General features: G+C 42.1%; 1 protein-coding gene across 1 annotated transcript in view; it reads right to left on the minus strand.

The window, feature by feature from the left end:
- Window positions 1-24,464, minus strand: part of LOC126463086 (protein deltex-like) — a 48,917-nt gene extending 24,453 nt beyond the window's left edge. The window contains exons 1-4 of the mRNA XM_050096125.1: window positions 24,044-24,464; window positions 21,049-21,197; window positions 17,047-17,221; window positions 3,406-3,600 (exon numbers count right to left, since the gene is read on the minus strand). Of these exons, the coding sequence (XP_049952082.1) occupies window positions 3,406-3,600; window positions 17,047-17,221; window positions 21,049-21,197; window positions 24,044-24,242 (718 nt within the window). The 5' untranslated portion in view covers window positions 24,243-24,464. The remainder of the gene's footprint in view (window positions 1-3,405; window positions 3,601-17,046; window positions 17,222-21,048; window positions 21,198-24,043) is intronic.
- Window positions 24,465-25,686: the final 1,222 nt, after the last annotated feature.

The raw sequence follows: 25,686 nt of genomic DNA on the forward strand, positions 1-25,686 counted from the left end.
TAAAGGCTGAAGGCAATTGTGGGTCTACTTGAGTCCTACTGTTCTGATGCAGGCAATGTACTTTTCCATCAGAGGATGAGGAAACATGATACAAACATCTTCCCACACAGATAATTTTTGTTGCTGAGAATCGTGCACAGGGTGTGGGGAAAGGGGGGGGGGGAGGGACAGATGGAGAAAAGGTAAATGACTTAGCAAATAGATTAATAGGTAATTGTAATAAGGCACAGTGAATACAGCTTTATATTTTGACAATAGGATTGTACTTTACAGCTTGTGAAAAAAATAAAATAATGTCTGGTTGATTAAATGTGCATGTTTTTGAGACTGTGTATTTGTCACATTTAATTAATGTCTCTCAGTGACTGAAAATTAATAGTTTACATGAGCATTTTGAGGAATTAGTGCTAATTAATTTTGTACAGTTAATATATTTATTCACATGTTGAGTGCTCATTCTGGAGTTTATTGGACAATTTTATGTTCTAAAGTACACGGGAGTGTCTTCTTCTTCACACTTTTTCCCCTTTCAAGTTAAGATGGAAAGAAGTTATTCAGTATGAGCAAACTGCAGTGAAATGGGACAGCTTATCAAAAGGAACTGAAACTGATGTAAAATTGAGAGAGACTATAGCACTGCTGCAACAACAGACAGTATAGTTTACTTTCCTTATTTACAAAAATGTATGGTGTCTTGTGAGACTGGTTACACAGCTAGGCAACTTATTTGACTGTTAGAACTTTCAGTCTGATTCACTTTCATACATTCTTAATACCTAAGATTACTAGCAAAAGTACATCACAGAATGAACTTCTTGATGATGTATTGTCTGTCTACCACGCACATAAAGGAAACCATATGTGAAACAGAGAACCTGGACAGATAGCTGAGCCCATTGAAGAGCCCACTTCTGGAACACGGGGAGGACTGTTGGCTCTGGATCAAATCCGACTCAAGGATTAATGACAGTGGCCAGTGTGCTGGCCAGCCTGTATGTGGTTTCACCTACAGAAATACCAACCTGGTCATCATGTCCCACCTTGGATACGTGATGCACATATACTCTGACAAACTGTCATATTTGATCATGCAATGAACACTAAATGCTGATAGAATGGTTACACGAATTCCTCCCCAGGGCGGGAGTTTGCTGGCAGCAGAATTAAAAATGTTTTTGGGAGTAGCAACACCTCCATAATAATAGCCTGTATAGCAGGAGGGATGGTTCTCTGTTAATGCTGAAGATGAACCATACAAGTTCCAACCTGGCAATGACTGGATGTAGAGCACCAGAAAGGAAGGACAGAATTTTAAACTGAGAAGCGGTATATTCCTGCAGAGAAAATAGCGAGAAAGGACGAGTTGCAACGTATGTTAGAAATAGCATGTTCAAATCTATTGTAGTCCACAATGTATTCTTATACTAAAAATGTAAAGAATTTGTTTATGTATTGCTGCTACTGGAAATTCCATTTATAATTGTTGGAATGTACAGATACCAACTGCGAATGTTTCAAATATTTCTAGAAAACTTTGTATCATTATTAAGCCACTCTGAAGACGAAGGAAAGCAAACAATAAATGATAATATGTTCACATTTTACTTTTCTCAAAGCTTCATGTACAAGAAACATTTTAGGACTCTAACTTACCACTTATAACCTGAATTCCATGGATTTTTCCACCAGAATTTCACATGACAGCAGAATACTATCAGAAAACATATTTGTAAGTAAACTCTTAAATGTCTAGTCAGTCATGAATTTCACCTCCGATGATGATGCACAACTGGCTATACAAAATAAGTTGTCTGATCACAATGAAATGGTATAGTGGAAAACAGAGTGATAAATGAACAGACTAGAAAATATTTCAAAATATTGAAGGGAACATTGAGAAAAGTTTCGTGTCCAAGTCCTTCGCAATGCAGTCCTTGGCTAATTTTCCGCAACAAATTACAATAAAATCCCTAGCTTTCAATCACTTCCTCCATCACCATTGTCAGAGATTAAATCTGTGATGACACTAGGGAGGCTTACATTTTTATTCCTGAAGGATGGCATCTGATTAAATGAGAGCATAATGACATATGGAGATGGTGCATGTTGGTGAGGCACCTTCTGTGTCAACAGATAACTTTTGTTCTCACTGTCCAGCATAATTTGCAGTGCCATCACTCATATTAGGCAGCAATCTATGTGAATTCTTCCTCTGTACTCTTTCTTTATCAAGTGCACACTTCCATGCATTGTCAATGTGTAGCAATTATTGAAATTGCTATCACATAGTCCAATTTCTATTGCTTCTCTGACAACAGAGTCCAATAAGCAGAAGTGTGAACCAGTATTCTCTTATGTTCAAACATAATATGGTGCTTACTTATAAGACTGTGTTCAGCTACCACCAATATTTCAGAATTCCTGTACTTAAGGTGAACGTTTCATTCCGAGGAAGTCTCATTTTCTCCAGTTCTTTCTCCTTTCATCTCTCAGATGAAGGAGCCCTGGATTCTGGATTATATTAACAGTATAGCTGCTTCAAATGTGTCAGACCAATATAGATTAATGACACCTCATTTCACCATCTATTTTTAAAGTGTGTTTTCCAACTGCAATAAAATTAATTTCAGAGAAGGAAAGGAACAGTATGAGTGCTGATCAGAATGTTGTGGACATCAAGAGACACAGAAATTAGAACGTCCTCTTCCTGAAACATGGGCACTTGACAGTTTGTAAAGCTTACAAACGAAAAGATAACTAAATGATAAGTTTAGTTACCTAGTACAATATTAAATACTGATAACAAAATAAAATACTCCTGACCAATAATATTGGTTGTGATCATTTATCTCCACATCAAATACCCTATAGTAGAAGAATAACACTTCAACCAGGTGATTTTATCAGTAACAAGTATCAATATCAAATCCAGTGAATATGTGAAAATATTTCATAGTAGCAAAAGGTAAGACAACAACTGGATCAAGGTCAACAGTCAGTTCTTGAAACTTGCAACACACATTTTATTCTGAAACAGTAAAATGTAAGTTGCAAAATAACTATGCAACCTCATAATACAAACTCAGCATCTAATTAGTTCTTTCAGTTCACATAATTCAAACTTATTTCTCACAATCAGATGGAACATCCTTAACATATTACATTCTCAATAACATATATTCAAGATTAGATCGTGAACATGATGTACAGAACATACAAATAACTATCATGGCCTTTCAAAACCAAGGAAACTTCAATTTTCAGTCTCACTGCCAGACACAGCACCCAAGCTGTTCATAACTATTAAAAAAAAAAACTGAATAGCAGCCTGAACTAAATTTTAAACTTCCTTGGTAAAGAAATGGCATTTATTCATATTACAACAAAAATAAGTTTCTTACTCACCAAATATATTCAAGTTATTCAAGATACGTGCAATGTTACCAGCACCTTCATTAGACGTTTTCCCTTTCTTCACATTCTTTTTAATCCCAGAAAATGTCTGTTTTTTACTTGTGCCAACATTATCCTTTGACAGCCCCGCTGTTGTTTTCTGGGTAACAACTTTATTGCTGCTGGTGTTGTTACTGACCTTCCTTCCTGTGAAAACGTTACATAAGTGATTACTGGAAAGTTATCTTTTACGATTTACTGTACCAGTTCACAGGAGGAGGAAAGCGAGCTTAATGTCTTGACAACAGCAACATCATTAGATATGGAAAGGAGTGAGGGAAAGAAGAGAATCCATTCTGATGAGTGATTTAAGAGATCTGAGATAACTTCAGCACACTTAAATCCCAGACGGCAGTTGATACTGGACTAACAGAAGCTATATATAGCTTGCTGGGCCATGAAATATGTAAGCTAATACTGTGGCATGCATTTAACAGCATTCAGAACAAGACATCAGTATACACAGAGTCCCTAACTTTCTTCATGCTGCCTTCATTGCTTCCAACATGGTTGAAATGCATGCAGCTGTGTTGATTTTCAGGTCCAACCCTTTATTCAGTTCTGCAAGCTAACATTTCTCATAGATCTTTCAGACCCGATTTTTTTCTGGGGAACAAAAATTTTTCTTTCTACTCTTAGGTGATTTTATATGATTTTAGATTTATATAAATTTATCCATTTTCGAAATATACTTTGTAAACTTGGCTTCTTTCTGTAGACTAAAGTAACTAATTTTGATATATTTACTGTTGTAATGAATAAACTGATCAGTCAATAATTACCATGAAAAATAACAATACTAATATTCAATTATACAGTGGACTGTAGCTAACCAACTACTTCCGTTTCTTCTGGCGATCACAAGCTGCTGCACACTGCTACAATGACTTGCATATATTTTTATAGTAAACCCCAACAGTTGGCAGCACTCGTACATGACAAAATAGACTGAACATTCACGAATGTGTACATGAGGTTTCCTCTGTGGAAAAATATTTCTGTTGCAATTAAGAGACAGTTAAAGTTACTGTACACAACTGTAGCCAGTGTTTCTAAAAGGGATAGTGTATTCACACTGTCTGCTATGAGAAAGATTTAATATCGCACACAGTATATGTATAAGCAGACAAAGAAATACATAGCTGGCTGGCATCAGTGGAGGAAACCACACTATTTAATTCCTATAATTGTAATTATGAATAGGTTAGTGCTACTCATAATCAATTGTTAGCATACTTTACAGAAATATGCCTCCAGAGCCTCCTTTGGAACTATTTTAACACAACAATAGTGACAACACTAGACTTCAAGTGGATCCCTGCATGCTAGATATGAGCCACCATGTGGATAGTCATCTACACAGACCAATAGACCGAGAAATTACTGTTTCTCCTTGATAATGTACAACTTGTTTCTTTCCACATTCCTGGAGGCTCTCCTTCATTACCGGATTTACAGAACATGATGTCTGAATGACTCAATGAATGATGAAGACTATAGGAAACACGGTGGGACAGTTTACTGCATACGCTGAAGATGTACAGCTGAGATCTAGGTACACACCAGCGAGGGGTGTGTGAAGTGATCTGATGGATACAGTGAAGTGGAGGAAGGAAAAGATCTCTGTGGAGGATTTACAACTGAATTTCAGTTTAGAGTCCTGCCCTACATTGGGCGACAGTGTTAGAGTTGTTAGGGAGAAATATGTGACACAACCGGGGCCAAGGGAGGGCTGCACCCCCTCCCAACTATAGTATAGTCGGGAGATCTTCTTCCAAAGAAATGGTTAAAAAGTTGGTATTACCTAGGTTTTTAACAGGGTTGGAAATGGAACTTTTTTTACAGCTTCTTACAACCAGCCATTCATCTTTCAAAATGTTAAAAATACTTGATACCACCATGTTTAGCTCCTCCCCCCCTTCCCCTGCACAAGCTATTGTATGGGCACCCTTGGCTGAGGCAGTTAGAGAATTAGTGGATAGTGGAGGCAGAGTTAAGTAGTAATTGACAACGCTGAAACTGCAAAGGTAGGATCCCAGACTACACCAAAAAACTCAACTTGTTCAGAAAACCATGGTGGCAAGTCTTACCCCATTATGGCAAACTAGGTCTAGAAGTCACACTGCCTGATGCCTCTGAACCACATTCCTGGTATCCACACTCCAGCTGTGATAAAACTAAGAGCCCTGCAGTACTGTTATAGATGCCAAGAAATATGACACAGAGCGGAGTGCATTTAGTTTCCACATCCACTTTTATCTGACCTGATGGATGTGGAGCAGCTACAACTGTCTGACATCAGAGGTAGACCACGAAAGCAGGATTGTACACTACTTTGAGACACTGGGTCCCTTAGAAAAGTTCCAGGTCCAGGTGGATCAGTGTATGACAATGAAAGAACATATCTGTGTTTTGGCAGGGTAGAATTACTGAAAGCCATGGTAACAGGTTCAAGGCAAGGCCCTTTGTATAGCTCCTTGGACTAGATACTTCAAATGGGATGCTACCTGAGAGCTGTACCAAATGCAAAAGTCATCTACATAAATTGTAGAAGTATCTGTTCATTCTGGGGAGTTCACAGGTCCACTGACAGCTTCTAGGAAATAGGTGATACTGAGGATGGAGCCCTGGACTATACCATTCCCCCACAACTGAGGAGAACTGAAGAATGTTCCAATCATGAACAATCAGTGGGACGAGAAGTTGTACATAAATGTCAGTGAAGTGCAACAAAAGTTCCAGCTGTGGAGTGTAATTAAGACATGATAGTGTCATATGTTTCAAGTAAGTTGACGAAAACCTAACAAGATGGTGGTGTTAAATAACTTACTAAAATTGGAAAAAATTACTTGACAGTTGACCCTTCACGAGTTCGAACTGGCTTTCCCTCATCAGTGCACTCAATGTCACACCCGAATTGCTCATTGTTGCCAAATTGCCAAAACAATTGGTCAATTCACTTATAATTCCTAGTCCAGCTTTCTTTCTTGATGTTTTTGGGTACCGAATCCTGAATCTGGCCCTTCTATTTCACACTGCATCACACGTGGTACCCTCCCCCCCCCCCCCCCCCCACACACACACACACACACACACAAACACTCAAGCGTGTGTGCGTACACATTTCATGCACAGCACTAACCAGACACTACTGGATCCTTCCACACAAGACACAATTCAGTGTCACATGTACAGTTATTATAATTACAGAGATTAGCTTACATTAGAAACATCTTTGTTTTTATATATAATTTTTTCCCACGTGGAATGTTTCCTTCCATTATATTAATATACTTTATTAATATAATGGAAGGAAACATTCCACGTGGAAAATATTTATATATAAAAATGAGGTGACTTACCGAACAAAAGCGTTGGCAGGTCGATAGACACACAAACAAACACAAACATACACACAAAATTCAAGCTTTCGCAACAAACTGTTGCCTCATCAGGAAAGAGGGAAGGAGAGGGGAAGACGAAAGGAAGTGGGTTTTAAGGGAGAGGGTAAGGAGTCATTCCAATCCCGGGAGCGGAAAGACTTACCTTAGGGGGAAAAAAGGACAGGTATACACTCGTACACACGCACATATCCATCCACACATACAGACACAAGCAGACATATGTCCTTTTTTCCCCCTAAGGTATCTTTCCGCTCCCGGGATTGGAATGACTCCTTACCCTCTCCCTTAAAACCCACTTCCTTTCGTCTTCCCCTCTCCTTCCCTCTTTCCTGATGAGGCAACAGTTTGTTGCGAAAGCTTGAATTTTGTGTGTATGTTTGTGTTTGTTTGTGTGTCTATCGACCTGCCAACGCTTTTGTTCGGTAAGTCACCTCATTTTTATATATAAATATACTTTATTATTTTTATTCAATTACTTGGTTTAAAGATTTTTGTGTGTATGATACTTCATGATGATTTTCATCATCATACTGACTTTTATTTGCTCTCATTTCACTTCCTATCAGTATATTTTCATTTGGAATCTGCCTGTGTTACCCATTACCTGCAACCACGTGCCAACCAGAACTGCCCATTAGTTGGTAACGCGATAGCTCATGTAGCCACTGTGATGAATGTTCAGGTACCACTAACCAATGATAGCAAGAAATTATGGTTAGCTTTTAGCACTGAGACTGAAATTTTTCTATCTCGTATTTGCTCATAGAGGTTAGCTTCAATCGCCCTGAAGAAAGTGATCATGATTTTAGTTCTGCTGCAGAGTGCTGACCACTGTTTTCTCAGATACATTGCACATCACAAGCTTGTAGCTGAGTTAGCACGTGAGTTTAAATTCACGGCTACACAACGTGTCATCCGCCAGTTCAGTCATTGATCATTTAAAATCAGCTGTTAACAGAGCATCACACATTTTTGTCATACCTTGTGAAGGCTGCTTCCAACATTGCTCTGCATTGCACATTAATAGCATTTGTAAAGTGACCTGCTGTGTTTGTGTGTAGCCTACAACCGAGTGGCAGCCGGCAGCCGATGTGGAAACACTGTAGCAGCAAGTGACAGACGTCAATTATCAAATGATTTTAATTGGACTGTAGTCTTATTGCTGTTTCTAATCTGGCTGGGAGGTCACTTGTTTACTGAACCTCCCAGAAACCAGACTGGCAGGTAGATAAAAGTCCACACAATTTGAGGGCCCAGATGCAATTAAAAGTTCTGAGAAGTTAATTTTACCAGTCTACATTTATCTGTTGGATCATTTGATAATGGAACAAGTCAGGGCTTGAGGCCATGTCATGGGACAAGTTGAGGCCACAAAGCAGTTCCCATCCTTTAAATGTTTGTTATGTGACCTGAACAGTATACAGTAAAGGTTGGGAAGATCTTTCCATCCTTTCTTTATATGCCTGGAAGGTGGGAGGGCAAGTGAGTCAATGATGTCACCACCATGAAACCAACAGCTGGGAACAGTCCTTGGTCATCAAAGGCCAAGTAACCCACAATGTCTGACCTACAACTGGGAGGGAATATGTATTCCCAGGAAAGAGATATATCAAACCAGGAATCCTTTTTCATTCAATTAAAAACTGAGCTCTTGTGTTGATTTTCATAGTGTACATCTTCAAGTTTGCCCTCTGGAATACCTGACAGGCTGGTCAGTCTGGAATGGGAGGTGACAAGACCGCCAGGAAGAGGTCACTGTCACAGAGTGTGATATATACAGCCCCTTGTAATAAAATAAGTAAGTTCAGTGAATAAAGAATAAGATCTATGGGCAAGAACAAGCTGTGTGCTGTCCTAAATTGGGTAAGGGACCAGCCATTGTAATAAAATTCAAACTTGTCAAGGGACTATTCAATGAAGAGGCCTCACTGGATGGTCTGGAACTGCTCCACAAAGGACTATGAGCATTAAAATCCCCAAGGAGGAAGGGGGTGTCACTATATCATATCCAGTAACTCACAGTACGGATTTCCCTCTCTAGCGGCAGGTAAATATTGCAAACAGTGATATCAACGATCATTCGAATCCACACAGCCACCACACACTATTGTGTTTGGAAGATGTTAAATACTTGTGTTGATCCACTGTGCCATCCAGAATGATAAGGTTACCCAGAGAAAGCCACAAAAACATTCCCCAGCTCACAATGCTCCCTCCTCCAGCCTGGACTCTTCCAAAGATTGTTGAAGAATGTTTGCTATCAGACACTTCATGCCCTATACGACAACAGTCATCTGTCTGATGGAGCATAAAACATGATTCATCTGCAAAGGCAACCTGTTGCCACTAGTGGACATCCAGTTGCAGTTGCGGTATTGGCATGCAAATTCCAGCCTCCGTTGCTGATGAAAAGCAGTCAGCATGGGTACATGGTAGCCCCTTGGTTAATATAAATGGTCAGTTGCTCTGCATTTGCACATATATCCCACGTACACATCTCTGCTGCCACTTTTCACCTGTCATTTACGGCTCGTGGTGCACCACAGTTGTCTCAGTGCTGGTTTTGGATAGCGCCATGCACCATATATTTTTAACCACAGCAGCATGCAAACAGTTTACAAAATTAAGTATTTGGGAACTGCTTTCATCCTTGGCCTTAAAGCCAATGATCATGCCCTTTTGGACATCGGATAAATCACTCTGTTTCTGACAATGACTGCACTGTGTTCCGTGTACCCCAACACACTTTATATTCCTCCACTGCTAGTGCTGCCACCTGCCGACTGCGAGTGGTCACTGCACACTGAGTCTAACATAGGTGGTGATCACAATACTGTGACTGGACCATGTACTATCAATGTATGTACTCTACAAGTCACCATCATATGAAACGTGGTGACCTGGAAAGATAGTGTACCAAAATCAATCCTCCTCCTGCTCTTAAGCTCATTCCGATAAATCGATTTGCCCCCTGCCCTTCTTATGGCTAAACATACATGGTCATTTCACCTTAAATTGTTCATGTTGCATTTAGTGACACTATGGTTTAACTTCTCAATGAATTCACTGCTATTTTTATCATTCAAAGAACATCTGCTTCTAAGCTGGTTTGGAATTACGTATGTGACTCATATAACAAGTTAAACTGTGTGCCCGAGTCAGACAAATACCTAGATACTCTATTCTTACAAGTGATATTTTCCAATGATCCCCCAAAACACACTTCACATCATGTGGCTTACAATTAGTGCTTAATCTCTAGAGAAAAGAAAAGTTGCAAGCATTATGACCACATTAATCAAAACATGTCTGTACCATCACTAATGTTACAAGAGTTCAATTGTGTATTGAGAAAAGAATGAAGAAGAGTGGAAGACATAGCATCTGAACAATTATGTTGTCTTCCAAAGAATGAATGAATCTATAGCTAATTAATCAGCCTGATAAATGACGTATTCAGTCAATAGCAGTTGCAACTAAGTATGAGGACTGGAGGTGGTGTGTAGATACCCAGCTGAAGTTGTGGTATTGGTGTGCAAATTCCAACCTTGCCACTTCCCCTCGTTCATGACTTTTTTTTTTTTTAGATTGGGAAAAGAAGAGAACAGATTTCCAAATCCACAGCAATGATTCTGGAAAGCTTTACAGTGGCTTTGTGGCTACCTTTGAACCTCTTCTCCTGATCACAGGACAGCAAACACCCTTAGTTACTTCAGACCACAATACACACTTTTGAATGCTATCACAGACACACAAACCACACTCCAATGCCGTAACACTGGAGGTGGTGATGGACTAGCAGTCTCTATTCCTTTGCTGGAATTCTCCAGAATAAGTTCATTTTGCTAAATAACTTTCAAAATGTAAGTTACACAAAATATCCAGAGTGCTGAATTTGAGTTCAGTTCAACAATTGTGCCATCTCACTGAGTTACCTGAGAAGAAATACAGATAAAAAAAAGAGAAGTAGGGGAGGGGGAGAGAGGGAGGGGGAGGGAGGGAGGGAGGGAGAGAGGGGGGAGGGGGGAGGGAGGGGGAGGGAGGGGGAGGGAGGGGGGGGGGGAGAGAGAGAGAGAGAGAGAGAGAGAGAGAGAGAGAGAGAGAGAGAATTTTTTTTCCAGGGTGCAAAAAAACTGGCATCATTTACGCACCCATGTCAGAACTGAAGAACACAAAGACAAATAGGAGTTATAAAAAACTACACATTCATCCCAATCGACGGAAGAGAAGACAGCTAAAAACAGAGATGTGGAGAAAGATCTATAAAATACGCTATAGAGAAATGGAGGTCCAAAATTAAAAATTAAATGACTTCAGCCATACTGATAGAAAGTAAAATGCAGTCAACAGCCCGCGCGTCATTCCCTAAAACAGCCTCTAAATCAGACAGAAAACACAAACAGGAACGTAAACGGTTAAAAAAAGGGCACTCCATCAGGAAATGGCAGGCAATTAAAAGTCGAGTGCAATGTGGAGAAAGGGGTGGGGGAGCACCACTTAACATGACCACCTCGCAGCAGAAGGGCCGAGAGGAGGTCATCCAAGCTGCTGGGGGAGGCTTAATAACCCAAGGCTTATTCCCATGAAGGGAGGATCAGAGGCAATGCCAAAGTAATACCACCTCCTGACAGACAGCAACACAGTGATCATCGGAGGGAATGTAAGAACTAGTGGGCTGAGGTATGAGGACTGCAGCCTTGGTAGCAGCCTCAGTTCCTGTCAAACAGACATGACCAGGAACCCACATAAACATCAAAGTGGCTCCATCAAGAGTGAGCAAGTGACTGTTTTCCTGGACCGGTTGCACTAAGGGATGGATGGTGTCCAGCACACAGAGGCTTTGAAAGGCGCTGAGAGAGTCTGATCAGAAGACACAATTGAAAAGCCTGTGTCGCCGGTATCAGTGGCCTGATACAGGGCAAAGAGCTCTGCTGTAAATACTGAGCAGTGTTCCAGAAGCCGATACTGAAAAGAGTCAGTGCCAATGACAAAGGCACACCCAACACCACGGTCAGTCTGAGAGAAATCAGTGTACACAAAGATACTATCGTGAAGTTCCAAGTGAAGGTCATGAAACTGAAGGTGATAGAGCGAGGCTGCAGTAATGTCCTTAGGAAGAGAATGAAGTCCAATGTGAACACGGGCCACCGCACGAAGGTGGTGAAGGGTTCACACCCGACGGGAAAGTTGCAGGAAGTGTGAAATTAATCTGTTGGAGCAAGAGGCAAAAGCAAACTCCAGGAGGTAACAGAGAAGACGGACATGCCCTATACTGGTGATCAAAGGAGTCATCAAGGAAGGAGGTATAGGATGGATGGCCACACATGGCAGACAAACAGCATGCATATCTGCTGAGTTGAAAGTCACGGCAGTAGGACAGTAGTAGTTTGGCAGCTTCTGCACACAAACTCTCAATCAGGCTAGTGTAAAAGGCGTCAGTGGCCAAACAGATGCCACAATGGTGGATAGTATTCAGTCGGTGTAAGAGGGACAGACATGCAGATGCATCAACAAAGCACCCATAATCTAGTTCTGAACGACAAGGGACCGGTACAAATGGGGAAGGGTGGTTCGATCTGCACCCCAAGAAGTACCATTGAGGACACATTGGACATTGAGGGACCAGATACAGTTGGCTGCCAGGTAAGACATGTGGGAGGCTTAGGAGAGTTTCCTATCGAGCATGAGCCCAGGAATTTCGTAGTTTCAATGAAAGGAAGAACAACAGGCCCAAGATGTAAAGATGGTGGGAGAAACCAATCGTACCGCTGGTGAAGAAGCGAAACATACTGTCGATGCTCCACGACTAAAGACGATCGAGACGTTGCTGAAGACACTGCTCAATGAGACAGGTCTGTGGAAAACTTAATTGGATGGAAAAATTGTAAACAAAAAGGGAGCTGGAGATGCTCGGCAGGAGACAGGTCATTATAGGGCTAATGGCGATAGCAAGGAGGACGATGCTCAGGACGGACACCCGAGGCGCACATTTTTCCTAGATAAAGACGCCGACAAGGCAGAACCCAAATGCACCTTGAAAACTTGGTCTTTTAAAGATTTGTGAAGGAAATGGGGCAGGCGGCCACAGAAATCCCAAGTGTAGAAAGTACAGATGATACCAGTCTCCAGCAGGTGTCATAGGCTTTCTCTAAATTGAAAAATACAGCCACACTCTGGGATTTCTAAGGAAAACCATCCATGACATGGGTGGACAAAGTGACGAGATGGTCAACTGCAGAACGACGCGTTCAAAATCCACACTGTGCAGTGGTTAGTAAATTGTGAGACTTGAGTCACCAGACCAGCTGGGCATGAATCATACGTTCCATAACATTGCAAACACAGCTAGTGACAGAAATGGGGCGGTAGCTACAAGGAAGGTGTTTGTCCTTACCGGACTTAGGTATGGATATGACAGTGACTTCAGGTGAGTGTCTGAGAAACGTGCCCTCTGCCCAGGTACGGTTGAATGTATTAAGCAGAAAGTGCAAGAGAAAGGTGCCGCAACATCTGAATGTGAACAGTGTCTGGCCCTGGGACAGAGGATCAAGTTAAAGTGAGAGCATGATCTAGCTCCCTCATAGTAAAGGCAGCATTGTAACACGATTCTGAGAAGAGAAGGGTATCGTCCGAGCCTCCTCCGCTCGTTTTAGATGGAGGAAGGCAGGGGGTTAGTGGGAAGAGCTGGATATCTCCAAAAAATGGCAGTCCAAGGTGTTTGAGATAGAAATAGAAATAGCGTCCACGATGGCTTCGTCTGCTACTGTCAGGCCAGAAATTGGGGAATGGATCTTGGCTCCAGAGAGCTGTCAGAGGTTGGCCCGCGTGACAGAAAAGGTAGTGGAACTGTTAAAAGAACTAGTGAATGAAATCCAGCTAACTTTTTTGCTTTCCTGAAGAACGCGACGACACTATGTGCCCATCTGTTTATAACAAATGCAGTTTTCCATTGAGGGGCGATGGTTAAAAACACAGAGAGCACGTCTCCGCAAATGAATAGTGTCACGGCATACCTCAGTTCACCAACGGACCAGGACAAGGTGTGGTACAGAGGAAGTGCAAGGAATGGGACATTCTGCAGCAGTAAGGATAATGGTTGTTAGATATTCCATCTCGACATCACAACTTGTGAAATCTTGTTCGTCGAAGGTCACCAGGAGGAGTAAAGTCTCCAGTCAGCCTTAGTAACCTGTCATTTGGATGGGCACACAGGTGGGGTAGGAGTCAGCAAACGGATAGCACATAGGAAATGGTTGCTTGAGTATGTGTCAAAAAGAATGGACCACTCGAAACGATGGGCAAGCTGGGCAGTGCAGGATGTTAGATCCAGATGGGAATAGGTGTGCGAGGAGTCTGAAAGGAATGTGGATGCTCCTGTGTTAAAGCAGAAGAGGTTAAGTTGATTAAGAAGGTCAGCCAAGAAGGCACCTCTCGGACAGGTTCCGAGAGAACCCCAAAGGGGATGGTGCACATTAAAGTTACCGAGCAGCAGAAATGGGTGAGGTAGCTGCCCAATAAACTACAGGAAGTCTGCCCTGGTGACATCAAATGACGGACGGATGTGAACAGTACAAAGGGAAAAGGTCAAGTGAGCAAGGAAAAGGCGAACTGCAACAGCTTGAAGATGGGTAGTCAGGGAGATGGGTTGACTATGAATGTTATCCCCATGAGACGGAATGCCGACATCAGGGGAAGGTCGAAATGGACCGAGGAGAAATGTGAAAGCTCAAAGCAATCGTGAGGATGCACTGTTGTTTCCTGAAGGCAAAGTACAAGTAGACACTGTGATTCTGAAAGCAGATGTAGATCCTTGTTGTTGGATCATAGGCCATGAACATTCCATTGGAGAGTCATGATGAGACAAAATGAAGGGGTGTCACCTCGGCAGCTGGTGAGTGTCAGCCTGTGAAGACTCGCTGGTACAGGGCACAGAGGCAAGAGGATCCTGCTCCCCGAGGTCCACAGAAGCGTCGGTTTCCTTCTGAAGTCCAACACAGAAAAATAGTAGGTGGTGCGCACCAGCGACACAAAGCCGGCCTGGTGAGGGAATCACGTGGCGACGTAGTTGAAGAGGATATTCGAGTCGTCGAAGGAGAAGACCTTTTACCTTTGTTGGACTTCTTCAAGCCTTTCCCGGTTAGCAGAGGGAGACTCAGCTGTTGGTTGGCTGGAAGGACATAGGAAGTCTTCATGGGAGTACTCCCCCTTTCTGGCCTGCCGGTTCTGTAGCTGGTGACTTTGCCCCACGAGGCAAGAGTTTGAAGGCTCGTTGCACAGCTGGACGAAGGGACAGTGATGCTTCCATGATACTGGGTGATTTCACAACCTCAGAGAGCTCTGAATTTGAGGTCGCATGTCTGCATGGCCATCCCTTCATGGAGCTAGATGTAAGAAGAATGGTACGATAAGGGCTAGACAGTGGAATGCAGGGTTTTCTGCTAGCCGATAACTTGCAAGCGACTGGGTAAGGTACTTTTTCCTTCATCCGGATCTCCTGGAGAGCCCGCTTATCAACATACATGGGACAATCTCGAGAGGTGGCACAGTCGCCACTGCAGTTAATACAGTGGGGAGAAAGAGGCAGACAGTCGCCCTTGTGTGCGTCCCTACCACAGGTTACATATTTGGCCGGGAGTCGACAAGACATTCGAGTGTAGTTGAAATGGTGACAATGGTAGCAGTGCATCAGGTTCGGACTGTGATAACCTCATAGCACCACTCTATCAAAGGTGAGAAAAAGAGTGTGTGTGGGCACTAAAGAGACATCTACCTTTTTCATCAACTGATGGGCGACAATGAAACCCTGATCAGAGAGGTACATTTGAATTTCGGCCTCAGTCACACTGTCGAGCAACCTAGTGTAAATAACACCATGGGAAGAGTTCACAGAGTTCTACGACATGAATAGGATAGCCGTGGAGAAGCAAAGTGGCAAGCAGTTGTTGTGCTTGAGAAACAGTAGTAGTATTCAAAAGCGAACTGCAATTCCGTAAACATTAGCAGAATTTCACAGGGCCAGTAATTGTATCAACATCTTTCTGTATCATAAGCGGATTTACCGATGTGAAAGACTGACCGTCTTCACTACGTGAAAAGATGAGGAAGGGTGGTGCAGCTCGGAGGGTCTTTGAATCGGATGCTTCATTCCATTTATGTTCGGTAGATGTGGACCGCAAAGACGATAATTGGCTCATTGCGAGGAAATACCCCACGATTGCCAGTGTCTCTGATGGTATACTCCTTCCAACTGCGGGCCCCCTTCACAAGGAGATGCACCCGCCTTAGGTGATTGTTCACACCTCAGGTCACACCTCCCGAATACCTGACGGAGGGACAAATTGTTAATCTGGAAAGATAGGCAATCACCCCTCCCTGTGCCTGGCCTGCACCAAGGGCTATGTGCAAACTGCACCTGCCAACCTGGGGCTGGGAATTACGCGTTACCCAGTCACCTGTTACGCAACAGATGCATAAGCTGGCTTCAGGAGCAGACAGGGAGGAAGAAGAAAAAAGGGGAGCCTCAAACACCAAAGCAAAGGAAGGATAGGAGAAGGTGAACTAAGAAAGGAAAAAGGAATGAAAAATAGTGGTTGAGACTGTTCTTATGTCAGCTACGAACAGTGTGGAACATTCCACAAAAACACCCCAGACATGTTCCCCAAGGGAGGGGAAAAGGATAGCAAGGGGATAGACGTGCAGCATGGAATGGAAAGGATGCTGCAAAGGCCAGGGCCCTGTGGTAGCCTAGCACAGACCTACCAAAGAGTGGCTAGTTCCCCGTGTGTGTGTGTGTGTGTGTGTGTGTGTGTGTGTGTGTGTGTGTGTGTGTGTGTGGAGGGGGGGGGGGGGAGATGTGAGTGAGAGGGGGAGGAGGCGCGCGCGCCTCCTCCCCCTCTCACTCACATCTCCCCCCCCCCTCCACACACACACACACACACACACACACACACACACACACACACACGGGGAACTAGCCACTCTTTGGTAGGTCTGTGCTAGGCTACCACAGGGCCCTGGCCTTTGCAGCATCCTTTCCATTCCATGCTGCACGTCTATCCCCTTGCTATCCTTTTCCCCTCCCTTGGGAGGAGAGAGAGAGAGAGAGAGAGAGAGAGAGAGAGAGGGAAGGGGGGGGGGAGAACACGTATTTTCTCTTATGTAACTATATTTACTGAACAGGAAATATTACCTGCCACACTGCCAATCTCTTCTGGCTGTACTTTCACCAATGGATAAGGAGCTTGTTGAACTCTTCTGATATTACGCACATAACCAGTGTTATTCCGCACTTGGGTCAGGTTACAAAAATTAATAATGTAGGGAAAACCACCATGGGTCTTGCTGATGTCAGTCGTCTGGTCTCCCTGAAAAATTAGAAACATTCATAATCAAACATGGTAGCATACAAATAAATCTGTTTGTCCAGATGAACACATATAACAACAATAAACAGTGTGCAATAACCTGATTAAACAACACAGACACTTCTGGATTTTAAACAAGTCACCACATAGTCAGTTTTTTTCTTATAACTTGTTTAAATATGCTGCACATGTGTCAAGCAATACAATATCGCTACCTGAGAGAGAGAGAGAGAGAGAGAGAGAGAGAGAGAGAGAGAGAGAGAGAGAGATATTCACTGCTTATACTTACAACAAGGTATAACAAATATTCATACAAAAAAAGGATAAAAAATGTATTATTGCTACATAACCCAGCATCACACAAGATGTCATTAAAGACAATGAAACGATAAGAAGATGGGAGTAACTACCCATAACTGACCTTACCACTTACCAGTACAAGTAATGACAGTATTATGAAAAGGAGAGATTGCTACTCACCATACTGTGGAAATGTTAAGTTGCAAAGAGGCACGATAAAGATACTGTCAAGCAACTTGTTTGAGTCTTTGTTGTGCTTATCTGTGACTCAATATCTCTGCTATAAGGTGAGTAGCAATCTATCCTTTTCATAATATAACATTCCATTCTGGATTTTCCATTGTCTGATCTTATCAATAAACAAACGTTTTTCGAAATCGTTTTCGGTTGGCTCCATTTATGGTATCTATGTAAACAAGGAATATCTATTACAAGTATTACAAGTATTTTTATATTACTACATGGATAAGAACAGATGTCTACAAATCACATAGAGAAGCCTTTAAGGAGCACACAGGCACATTTAATAAGTTATCAGATCAACTCATTCACAAAATGTAGAAAACACACACACACACACACACACACACACACACACACACACATTCAGCTCATACATTGTCACTGTAGTCTCTGAGCATTGAGATGTGACTGAGATGAGTAACGATTTCAGCTGGGTGGGTGGTGGGGGTACAAAAGAGGTATGTGGCATGAAGGAGGAGGGGTAGCATGATAGGGGTGGGTGAAGATGGTGTACTATGCCTGTGGGAATGTGCAGCGACATGACAGAGAGAGGATGGTGTGCTGCATAGAACAGCACTAGGTTGTTGTTGGGGGAAAAAGGGAGAGAAGGACACGCAGCTATGCAGATGTGCTGGAGAGATTACAGATGTCTGGGAGATGCAGGAGGTTGGTAGGGGTCAGAGGCAGATGGAGGACAGGGACTAGTGAAGGTTGAGGCCAGTGGAGATTACGGGAGCAAAGGATATACTGTAGGGAAAGTTCTCATGCGTGCAACTCAGAAAAGCTGGTGTTGATGGGAAGATTCCAGATGGCATGGACTGTGAAGCATATTGTGTTGTGCTGCATGCTAAACAATTGTGTGGTTCAGCTGTCTCTTTGGCACCTGAAAACAAATCTGTTGTGTGTCCAACAGCACACAAGCAACACCATGGTATGCCAAACTACTCATGGACAACCTAGATGAATCCTTCTTGGTCACCGAGAATCCCACAACCCTCACCTGGTTCAGAAATTCTGGCGACATCTTCATGATCTGGATCAAGGATGAGGATACGTGATCCACATTTCTTCAGAACCTCAACACCTCATTCGCTTACCTGGTTTCCCTTAGCCCAATAACCCACTTACGTTGATGTCAATCTCCACCTCACAGAAACCTACCCGCCACAAACAATACCTCCATTTCGACAGGTGCAATCCATTTCACACAAAGAAATACCATCCATATAACCAAGCCTCCATGATTGTCACATCTGCAATGATGAGCAGTTCCTCTCTAGATATGCTGAGGCCTTTATAAATTGAAATTATAATAACCACCTTGCTCAGAAAACATGTCTGCACCTTGTCTCAGGCATCACCCACCATCATCTACATACCTACTGATCTGTCACAAAGGAGTAATTCCTTCATGACTCAGTGCCATGCAGCAATAAAGCATTACGATATTCTCCACTATGGTTTCCTATCTCTTGTTGCCCCTCCCTCCCACAGAGGTATTCTGCTATCTACCCAATCTACACAGCATCCTTGTTCATATCTATTCCACTCTTGCCCCATGACTCATATCCCTGGAAAAGACTTTGATGAAGAACTTGGTCCACACATCCTCTCACTACCACCTACTCCATTCCTGCCACAGGCATTTCCTAACCCATCAAAGACAGGGCCAAAAGTGAAAGTAGCCATGTGGTCCATCACCTTAGCTGCAAGTACTGTACAGCAATCTATAAGGGCATAACCATTAACAAGTTCTCTGTCCACATGAATGGCTACTGCCAAACTGTGGCTGGATAATCCAGCTCATGAGCGTGCAGCGCAAAACAGTGTGCTTTGACTTCAGCAACTACTTCGCAGCCTGGGCCACCTGAATTCTTTCAAGCAACTCCAGTTTCTCTGAATTGTTTGGGTAGGAACATTCCCTGCAAAATACACTTTGTTCCCATAACATCCCTCGTCTCTTTTGCTACCTGTCCTTCACATGCCTTAATCCCCTTCCTGTTCCCACTCCTGCCTGACACACACCTTGCATGCTTCCAGGGATTAGGTATAGCTTCTTTCCCTACTCTGCTTCTATTATCTGGTGTTCCCCGCCCACCACAGCCTCCTGATGCTGCACCTAACAGCCCAGCATCCTGTTCCTGCCACATCTGTGTACAGTCCCACAGGCAGCACTACAGTATCTTATTCCACCTCTACCGTGCTATCCCTCTCGGTATAGTGGTTCACTACTCACTTCAGTCAGTCCTCAGCATCCCAAAATGTAAGAGAGAGAGAGAGAGAGAGAGAGAGAAAGAGAGAGAGATCTGCTACTCACCAGGTAGTGGAGGTGGAGTTGTTGAGTCACAGACAGGCACAACAGGAGAACTACTAAACACATGAACTTTTGACCACAAGGCCTTCTCCTAAAGTAGGCAACATAGACATATTCATGCAAGCACAACTCGCACACGACCCCTGTCTCTGGTCACCTTGGCTTCAGTGGCCAGAGGTCTACTTTACAAGAAGGGCTTTTTGGCCAAAAGTTCACATGTTTACAGTCTTTTTCTTGTGGCAGTTTGCGACTCAACACCCTCACTAATGGTGAGGAGCACTCTATGCTTTTTATAATATTGTCGTTATTCCATTCGAGATTTTCCATTGTTTGACGGTCTTACTCCAATAGCTTGTCCAACAGCCTACTTTTAAATGTATGTGTCTGCTGCTCAATGCCCCCTCTACGTGGTGAGTGGCAATCTACTTTTAACTTTTAGTGTTACTCAGATTTTCCCCTATATGACACAACTATAACTGATATGAATCCGGCTAACTAACAGTAATGAACATCTTCTTGGTACCTGTTGATTAATTTACCAATTCATCCTAAAAAGGGGGGCAACTACTGATCACCAGGCATTAAAGATATTTCTAAACTTCTTATTAATGGCACTGCCAATTTTTGATTAGCATTCTACTAAAATATGTCTTGTTACCCAGCGACATGTAACCAGCTAACACAATTGCATAGCTTGGTAACTCTCATACCTTCAAAAACATTCAAATGGTTCAAATGGCTCTGAGCACTATGCGACTTAACTTCAGTCGCCTAGAACTTAGAACTAATTAAACCTAACTAACCTAAGGACATCACATACATCCATGCCCGAGGCCCGATTCGAACCTGCAACCGTAGCGGTTGCTCGGTTTCAGACTGCAGCGCCTAGAACCGCACGGCCATGCCGGCCGGCCTTCAAAAATGTTCTAATCATATATAGCTAATACGAAAATAACTTCATATGTCTTACCCTTGCCCATGCTGTTTCTATAAGGCACTGGATATCCATATCGTAAGTATGCCAGTCTCCCGGGCTGTCACCAGCCCATTCCCACTTTGCTCCTTTTGCTGCAGGTGAATCCAGGGAATAACATTTCCTCCTAACATTGTGGGGAACACCTGTAAAGTAGATATAACTCTGTCAGTATAATTATAAATGAGAAAATATGAACCATGCAAAGCACAGAAAGTGAACAGGCATATATACAACTAGAGCTTTCGTAGACTGAACTTGACTTAAAGTATGCCACTGGAATCACAAGTTACATCCTTTCAGATCACAGCACGGAGAAATTATATTGAAATTTTATACATAAAATACAAGTCGGATCTCAATACTACAGAATAGTGGCAATGAAGCAAACAGTTAGCATTACCTTTAATGACAGATCTACACTGACAGCAAGCACTGTGGGAAACAATGAATACATCTAAGATCACAAAATATGAAAATAAGGTTACAAGAGACACAGGATACTGCAACGAATGTAATTAAAATAGCCAGCCATTGGAAAAGAAAGCAACACCACATCATTTGGACAACAGTGTCATCGAAGTTGATCTCCATCTCATTGCGGCTGTTTCTAACTTGAAGTAAACATTAACAGAACATGCAGTAACTGTATCAGTCAAAAGTGTTTGTTTTTTCCCTTAGCCTTGATGTTAATAGAAGGTCATGCAAAAATCTGATTGGGTCCAGATTTGTTAAATGAACACATGTGAGCCTTAGTCCCCACACTTACCCCTGTCACATAATACTACACTCACTGCTGTGCACCAACAAGTGTTCTCACTGGGTTGCAATGAGACTACTTTAAAAAGAGTAATAATTTTAGTTTTTTATGTGAAGATGACACCCACATCATCTTTTACAGTTTCCAAATCATGGCTGAGTCTGCTTGGAACAGAAGCCTTACCATCTTTTCCAATCCTTCAGACATTCTTCCCCTTTTACCCCATTCCAGTGTTGTTCTCTCTTCTTCGTAAACTCCTTCACTCCAACAATCCATCTGTCTGTTAGTGTCTCTCTAGGTCTTTGGCCTTCTACTCTCATTTTGTGGGCCTGTCTTTGGTATCTTGACCACTCCCATTCTTTTAACATGCCCATACCACCTTAATCTTGTCTTTTCTATGGTTTCTTGCGTGGGTTTCTCTTTCACAATTTCACTCACCATCTCATTCCTTACTCTATCCATTCTTGTTAGTCCTGTCTCATTTCTTTAAAATTTAATCTCGCAAGCCTGTACCCTGTGCCCTGCCTTTTCTTCACTATACATGTTTTTGAAGTACATGTATGTATTACAGTATAATATGCTCAGTACAACACTGTTTTCATTTTATGGTACATTCCTGCTTCAGGCCAGGAATCCACACAAAGTGTAGACAAATCAAATTTATACAAAGGAAATGGTACATTCCTGCTTCAGGCCAGGAATCCACACAAAGTGTAAGCAAATCAAATTTATACAAAGGAAATGGTACATTCCTGCTTCAGGCCAGGAATCCACACAAAGTGTAAGCAAATCAAATTTATACAAAGGAAATGAAAATATAGAGTTTAACATTTTGTTGAGGATTAGCCATTACAGAAACACTACTTTGGATATACAAGCTTGACAAAGGAAATCGCCCATGTTCTCCTCACAGAAACAACTCTCAGAATCAACTGGTTTTACACACACCACAGGAAACCTTAACCTCAGTGTTCCTCCTAAAAGCATATCTAGTGCTTCAACAGGTTTGTCATCCTACTAGAAACAGAGAACCCCTACTTGTCACAATTGCTTTGCAACTTGTCAGATGGGTAATTGCTATACAGAAAGTGTTTACTACTCAACTTGTGCTTTGTCTCAAGTAAGTAAACTGTTCCTTCTGATAACATCTGCCTTCTTGTGGAACACTCCACTGTTCCACACTTCTTGGCAATTTTACATTTTCTTACTTTTCCATCCCTTGACCATTTCTTATGGATTTTGGCCCTTTTTTAATTTAACCCCCCCCCCCCCCATTTCATCATTAACAGCAAATATTATTCAGTAATAAATTATACTAGTAAGTGAGAGTAATAACTGAATAATCTATACAGATGCCTCTGCATGATCCACAATAGGGCCTACACAATATTCTTATTGCTCACTTTTTGTAAATAATTAGACTGTGACCATTAATTGCTATTTTGGCACTAGATCATATTTTCTTGTTGGAGTTGCATATAAAATTCTTTAAGACATTAAGACAAACTGTAAGTTGTGAAGCAGTTACATCTCTGCTTAGGTGGCACCTCAGGCGTGTCTGGCATGGTTTAGTTTATACTTATCTCATCAGCAAACATTACAGTTTTCAAACAGTCCTTTAGAATAATTAAAAGATAATTTTACAGGGGTCAGGTAGCTTGTGGTAAATGAGGTGAATAGTTCCTAGTCCATTGCAAGCAATATCTACATGTTCTTCTTGGGAAAGAACTTTATCTAGGCCTATCTACAGTGAGGATATGCTTAGTGCATCATTTTGCATCAGGTTTATGGGACCTGTTACACCAACACAGCTCCTCTCCCCTGAGCAGAACTTACTCCCTCCATTCCCAAATAGTAAGAATCAAGAAAAATCGTCACACAAGCAAAAATTAATTAGCCACCCACTGAACAAAACATTTATAAAATTGAAATTCCTAGTTTATTACACATTTACTGGTGAAATGGTAAGAAAGTGTTAAGCCAAAAAAGAAAGGAAACTTTCTGGACAAAATTGAAGAACGCTAGTTCTATACATTCCACGAAATGTATGAGTGTTTTTAGGACTATAGAACAATCACTAGAAGACAGTCGTTTCTCGATGAAAGACTCACAGAGACTTAACCAGCACACTGAGAATGAAAACTGGGGATCCAAAAAGTGAAAGAAAAATGAAATGTAGGTCGCCTGCAATAGCTACTTGTTGCAATTGATATAATTCATGTTATTCCTTACCTGCATCTTCGGAACACTGGGTTTTCGTTTTCAGATCTATGTAGTACTTCTCTAACGATGGGTCGGCGTCACTCAGAAAGACCCTTGTCAGTTTCTTGCAGTTAGCTCTTTCAAGATGCTGTGAAACCTCTGGGCTATACGGTCGCCAACGTCCGTGTCTATTTTCCCATTCCCACACAACAACAGCGTGTCCCGACATGATTAATTAGAACACTAATAGGAATACAGCAACCCCACAGTACCAACATTTCGTTTATCAGCAGTCCTTATACTAGCCATGGCGCTATTTTTGTATACGATCAATTCTTGTTATAACTGTAACAATTAACAACTGTGAAACAAAAACGTTAAATACCTATCACATACTTCACACGACACTTATATCATACTTTCAAACAAGTGTCAATGCACCAAACATACAACAACAGTAGCTTCAAAGATTATCAGTGGTAAACACAAAACAGAGATTATGATTGTGTGACCCACAAATTGAAGCATCGTACGAGCACCGTACCGTCCCGTTCGATTCCGTTTGCCGTGGAAAGACCTCCAAGAAATGAACAAAATGTTGACTATGACAAATAGAAATAGATATTATCATTGGCAAGTAAACTAATACTTCACCTATGACGTATATAGATACAAATACAGGGACTGACCAAAAAGATGCAAACACTGCGAGAAATGCATACTTGAACATAATCGCAAATGCAAGCCGAAGCTGCATGTTGTGATGTGTTTCAGCACGAGTGGCACCTGTGCAATGTCCTAAATACGTTGCAACTATCAATAGTGGGCAGAACAATGTTCTGTGCAGTTGTAACTGCATTATGTCGGAGCTAAGTAAATTCGAATGTGGGAAAATTGCTGGTGCTCGTGTGGTGGGTGCTTCTGACCCAAGATAGCCAAAGTGCTTGGTGTTTCAAGCGACACCATGTCGTAGATTTATACCGCATGCACAGTTGGTTTGTTGATTCGGGCAGGGGGCCAGTCAGCGAGGACATCGGCCCAATCAGATTAGGAAAGGAAGTCGCCCATGCCCTTTCACAGGAACCATCACGGCATTTACCTGAAGCGATTTAGGGAAATCACAGAAAAACTGAATCAGCATGGCTGTACGCGGGGTTGAACGGTCGCCCTCCCGCGTGCAGGGATAGCGAAAAAACATCATCCGCTAATTCACAACATGGACGAAAGTATGTGTTGAATGACAGCTAAGGGTGGTCGTTCAGTAGGATTGTGACGAAAAATAAGGCAACGAAAGCTGCTGCAGCTATTGTATAATTGAATGTCGTATTCCAATTCCAAATTCACTCATCAGTGATGCAAATGTCCATAACCAGAAAACGTGATGCCGAAGCCATAAAACCTGATAGTTATACAACCAATTAATGCCAAGAATCAACCATAATTCTAAGTATCCAATATTTGACTAAAACGAGTTAATAAATAAACACCGACGGTAACATGAGTAGAGGAATGAACAACAGGAGAAACAGGAGTAGGAGCAACAATGGCTAAAGGAAGTCAAGAAGAAAAAGGAATCAGAGCTCTTTTAGTTAGTTTCTTGCAGTCATTGAGAAATGGAAGAATGTCATTTTATCAGACGACTCCTGTTTCATATTGTTTGCAACTTCTGGCAG

The sequence above is a fragment of the Schistocerca serialis genome, chromosome 1 (genome assembly GCF_023864345.2).
Source record: "Schistocerca serialis cubense isolate TAMUIC-IGC-003099 chromosome 1, iqSchSeri2.2, whole genome shotgun sequence".
NCBI classification, from domain to species: Eukaryota; Metazoa; Arthropoda; class Insecta; order Orthoptera; family Acrididae; genus Schistocerca; species Schistocerca serialis.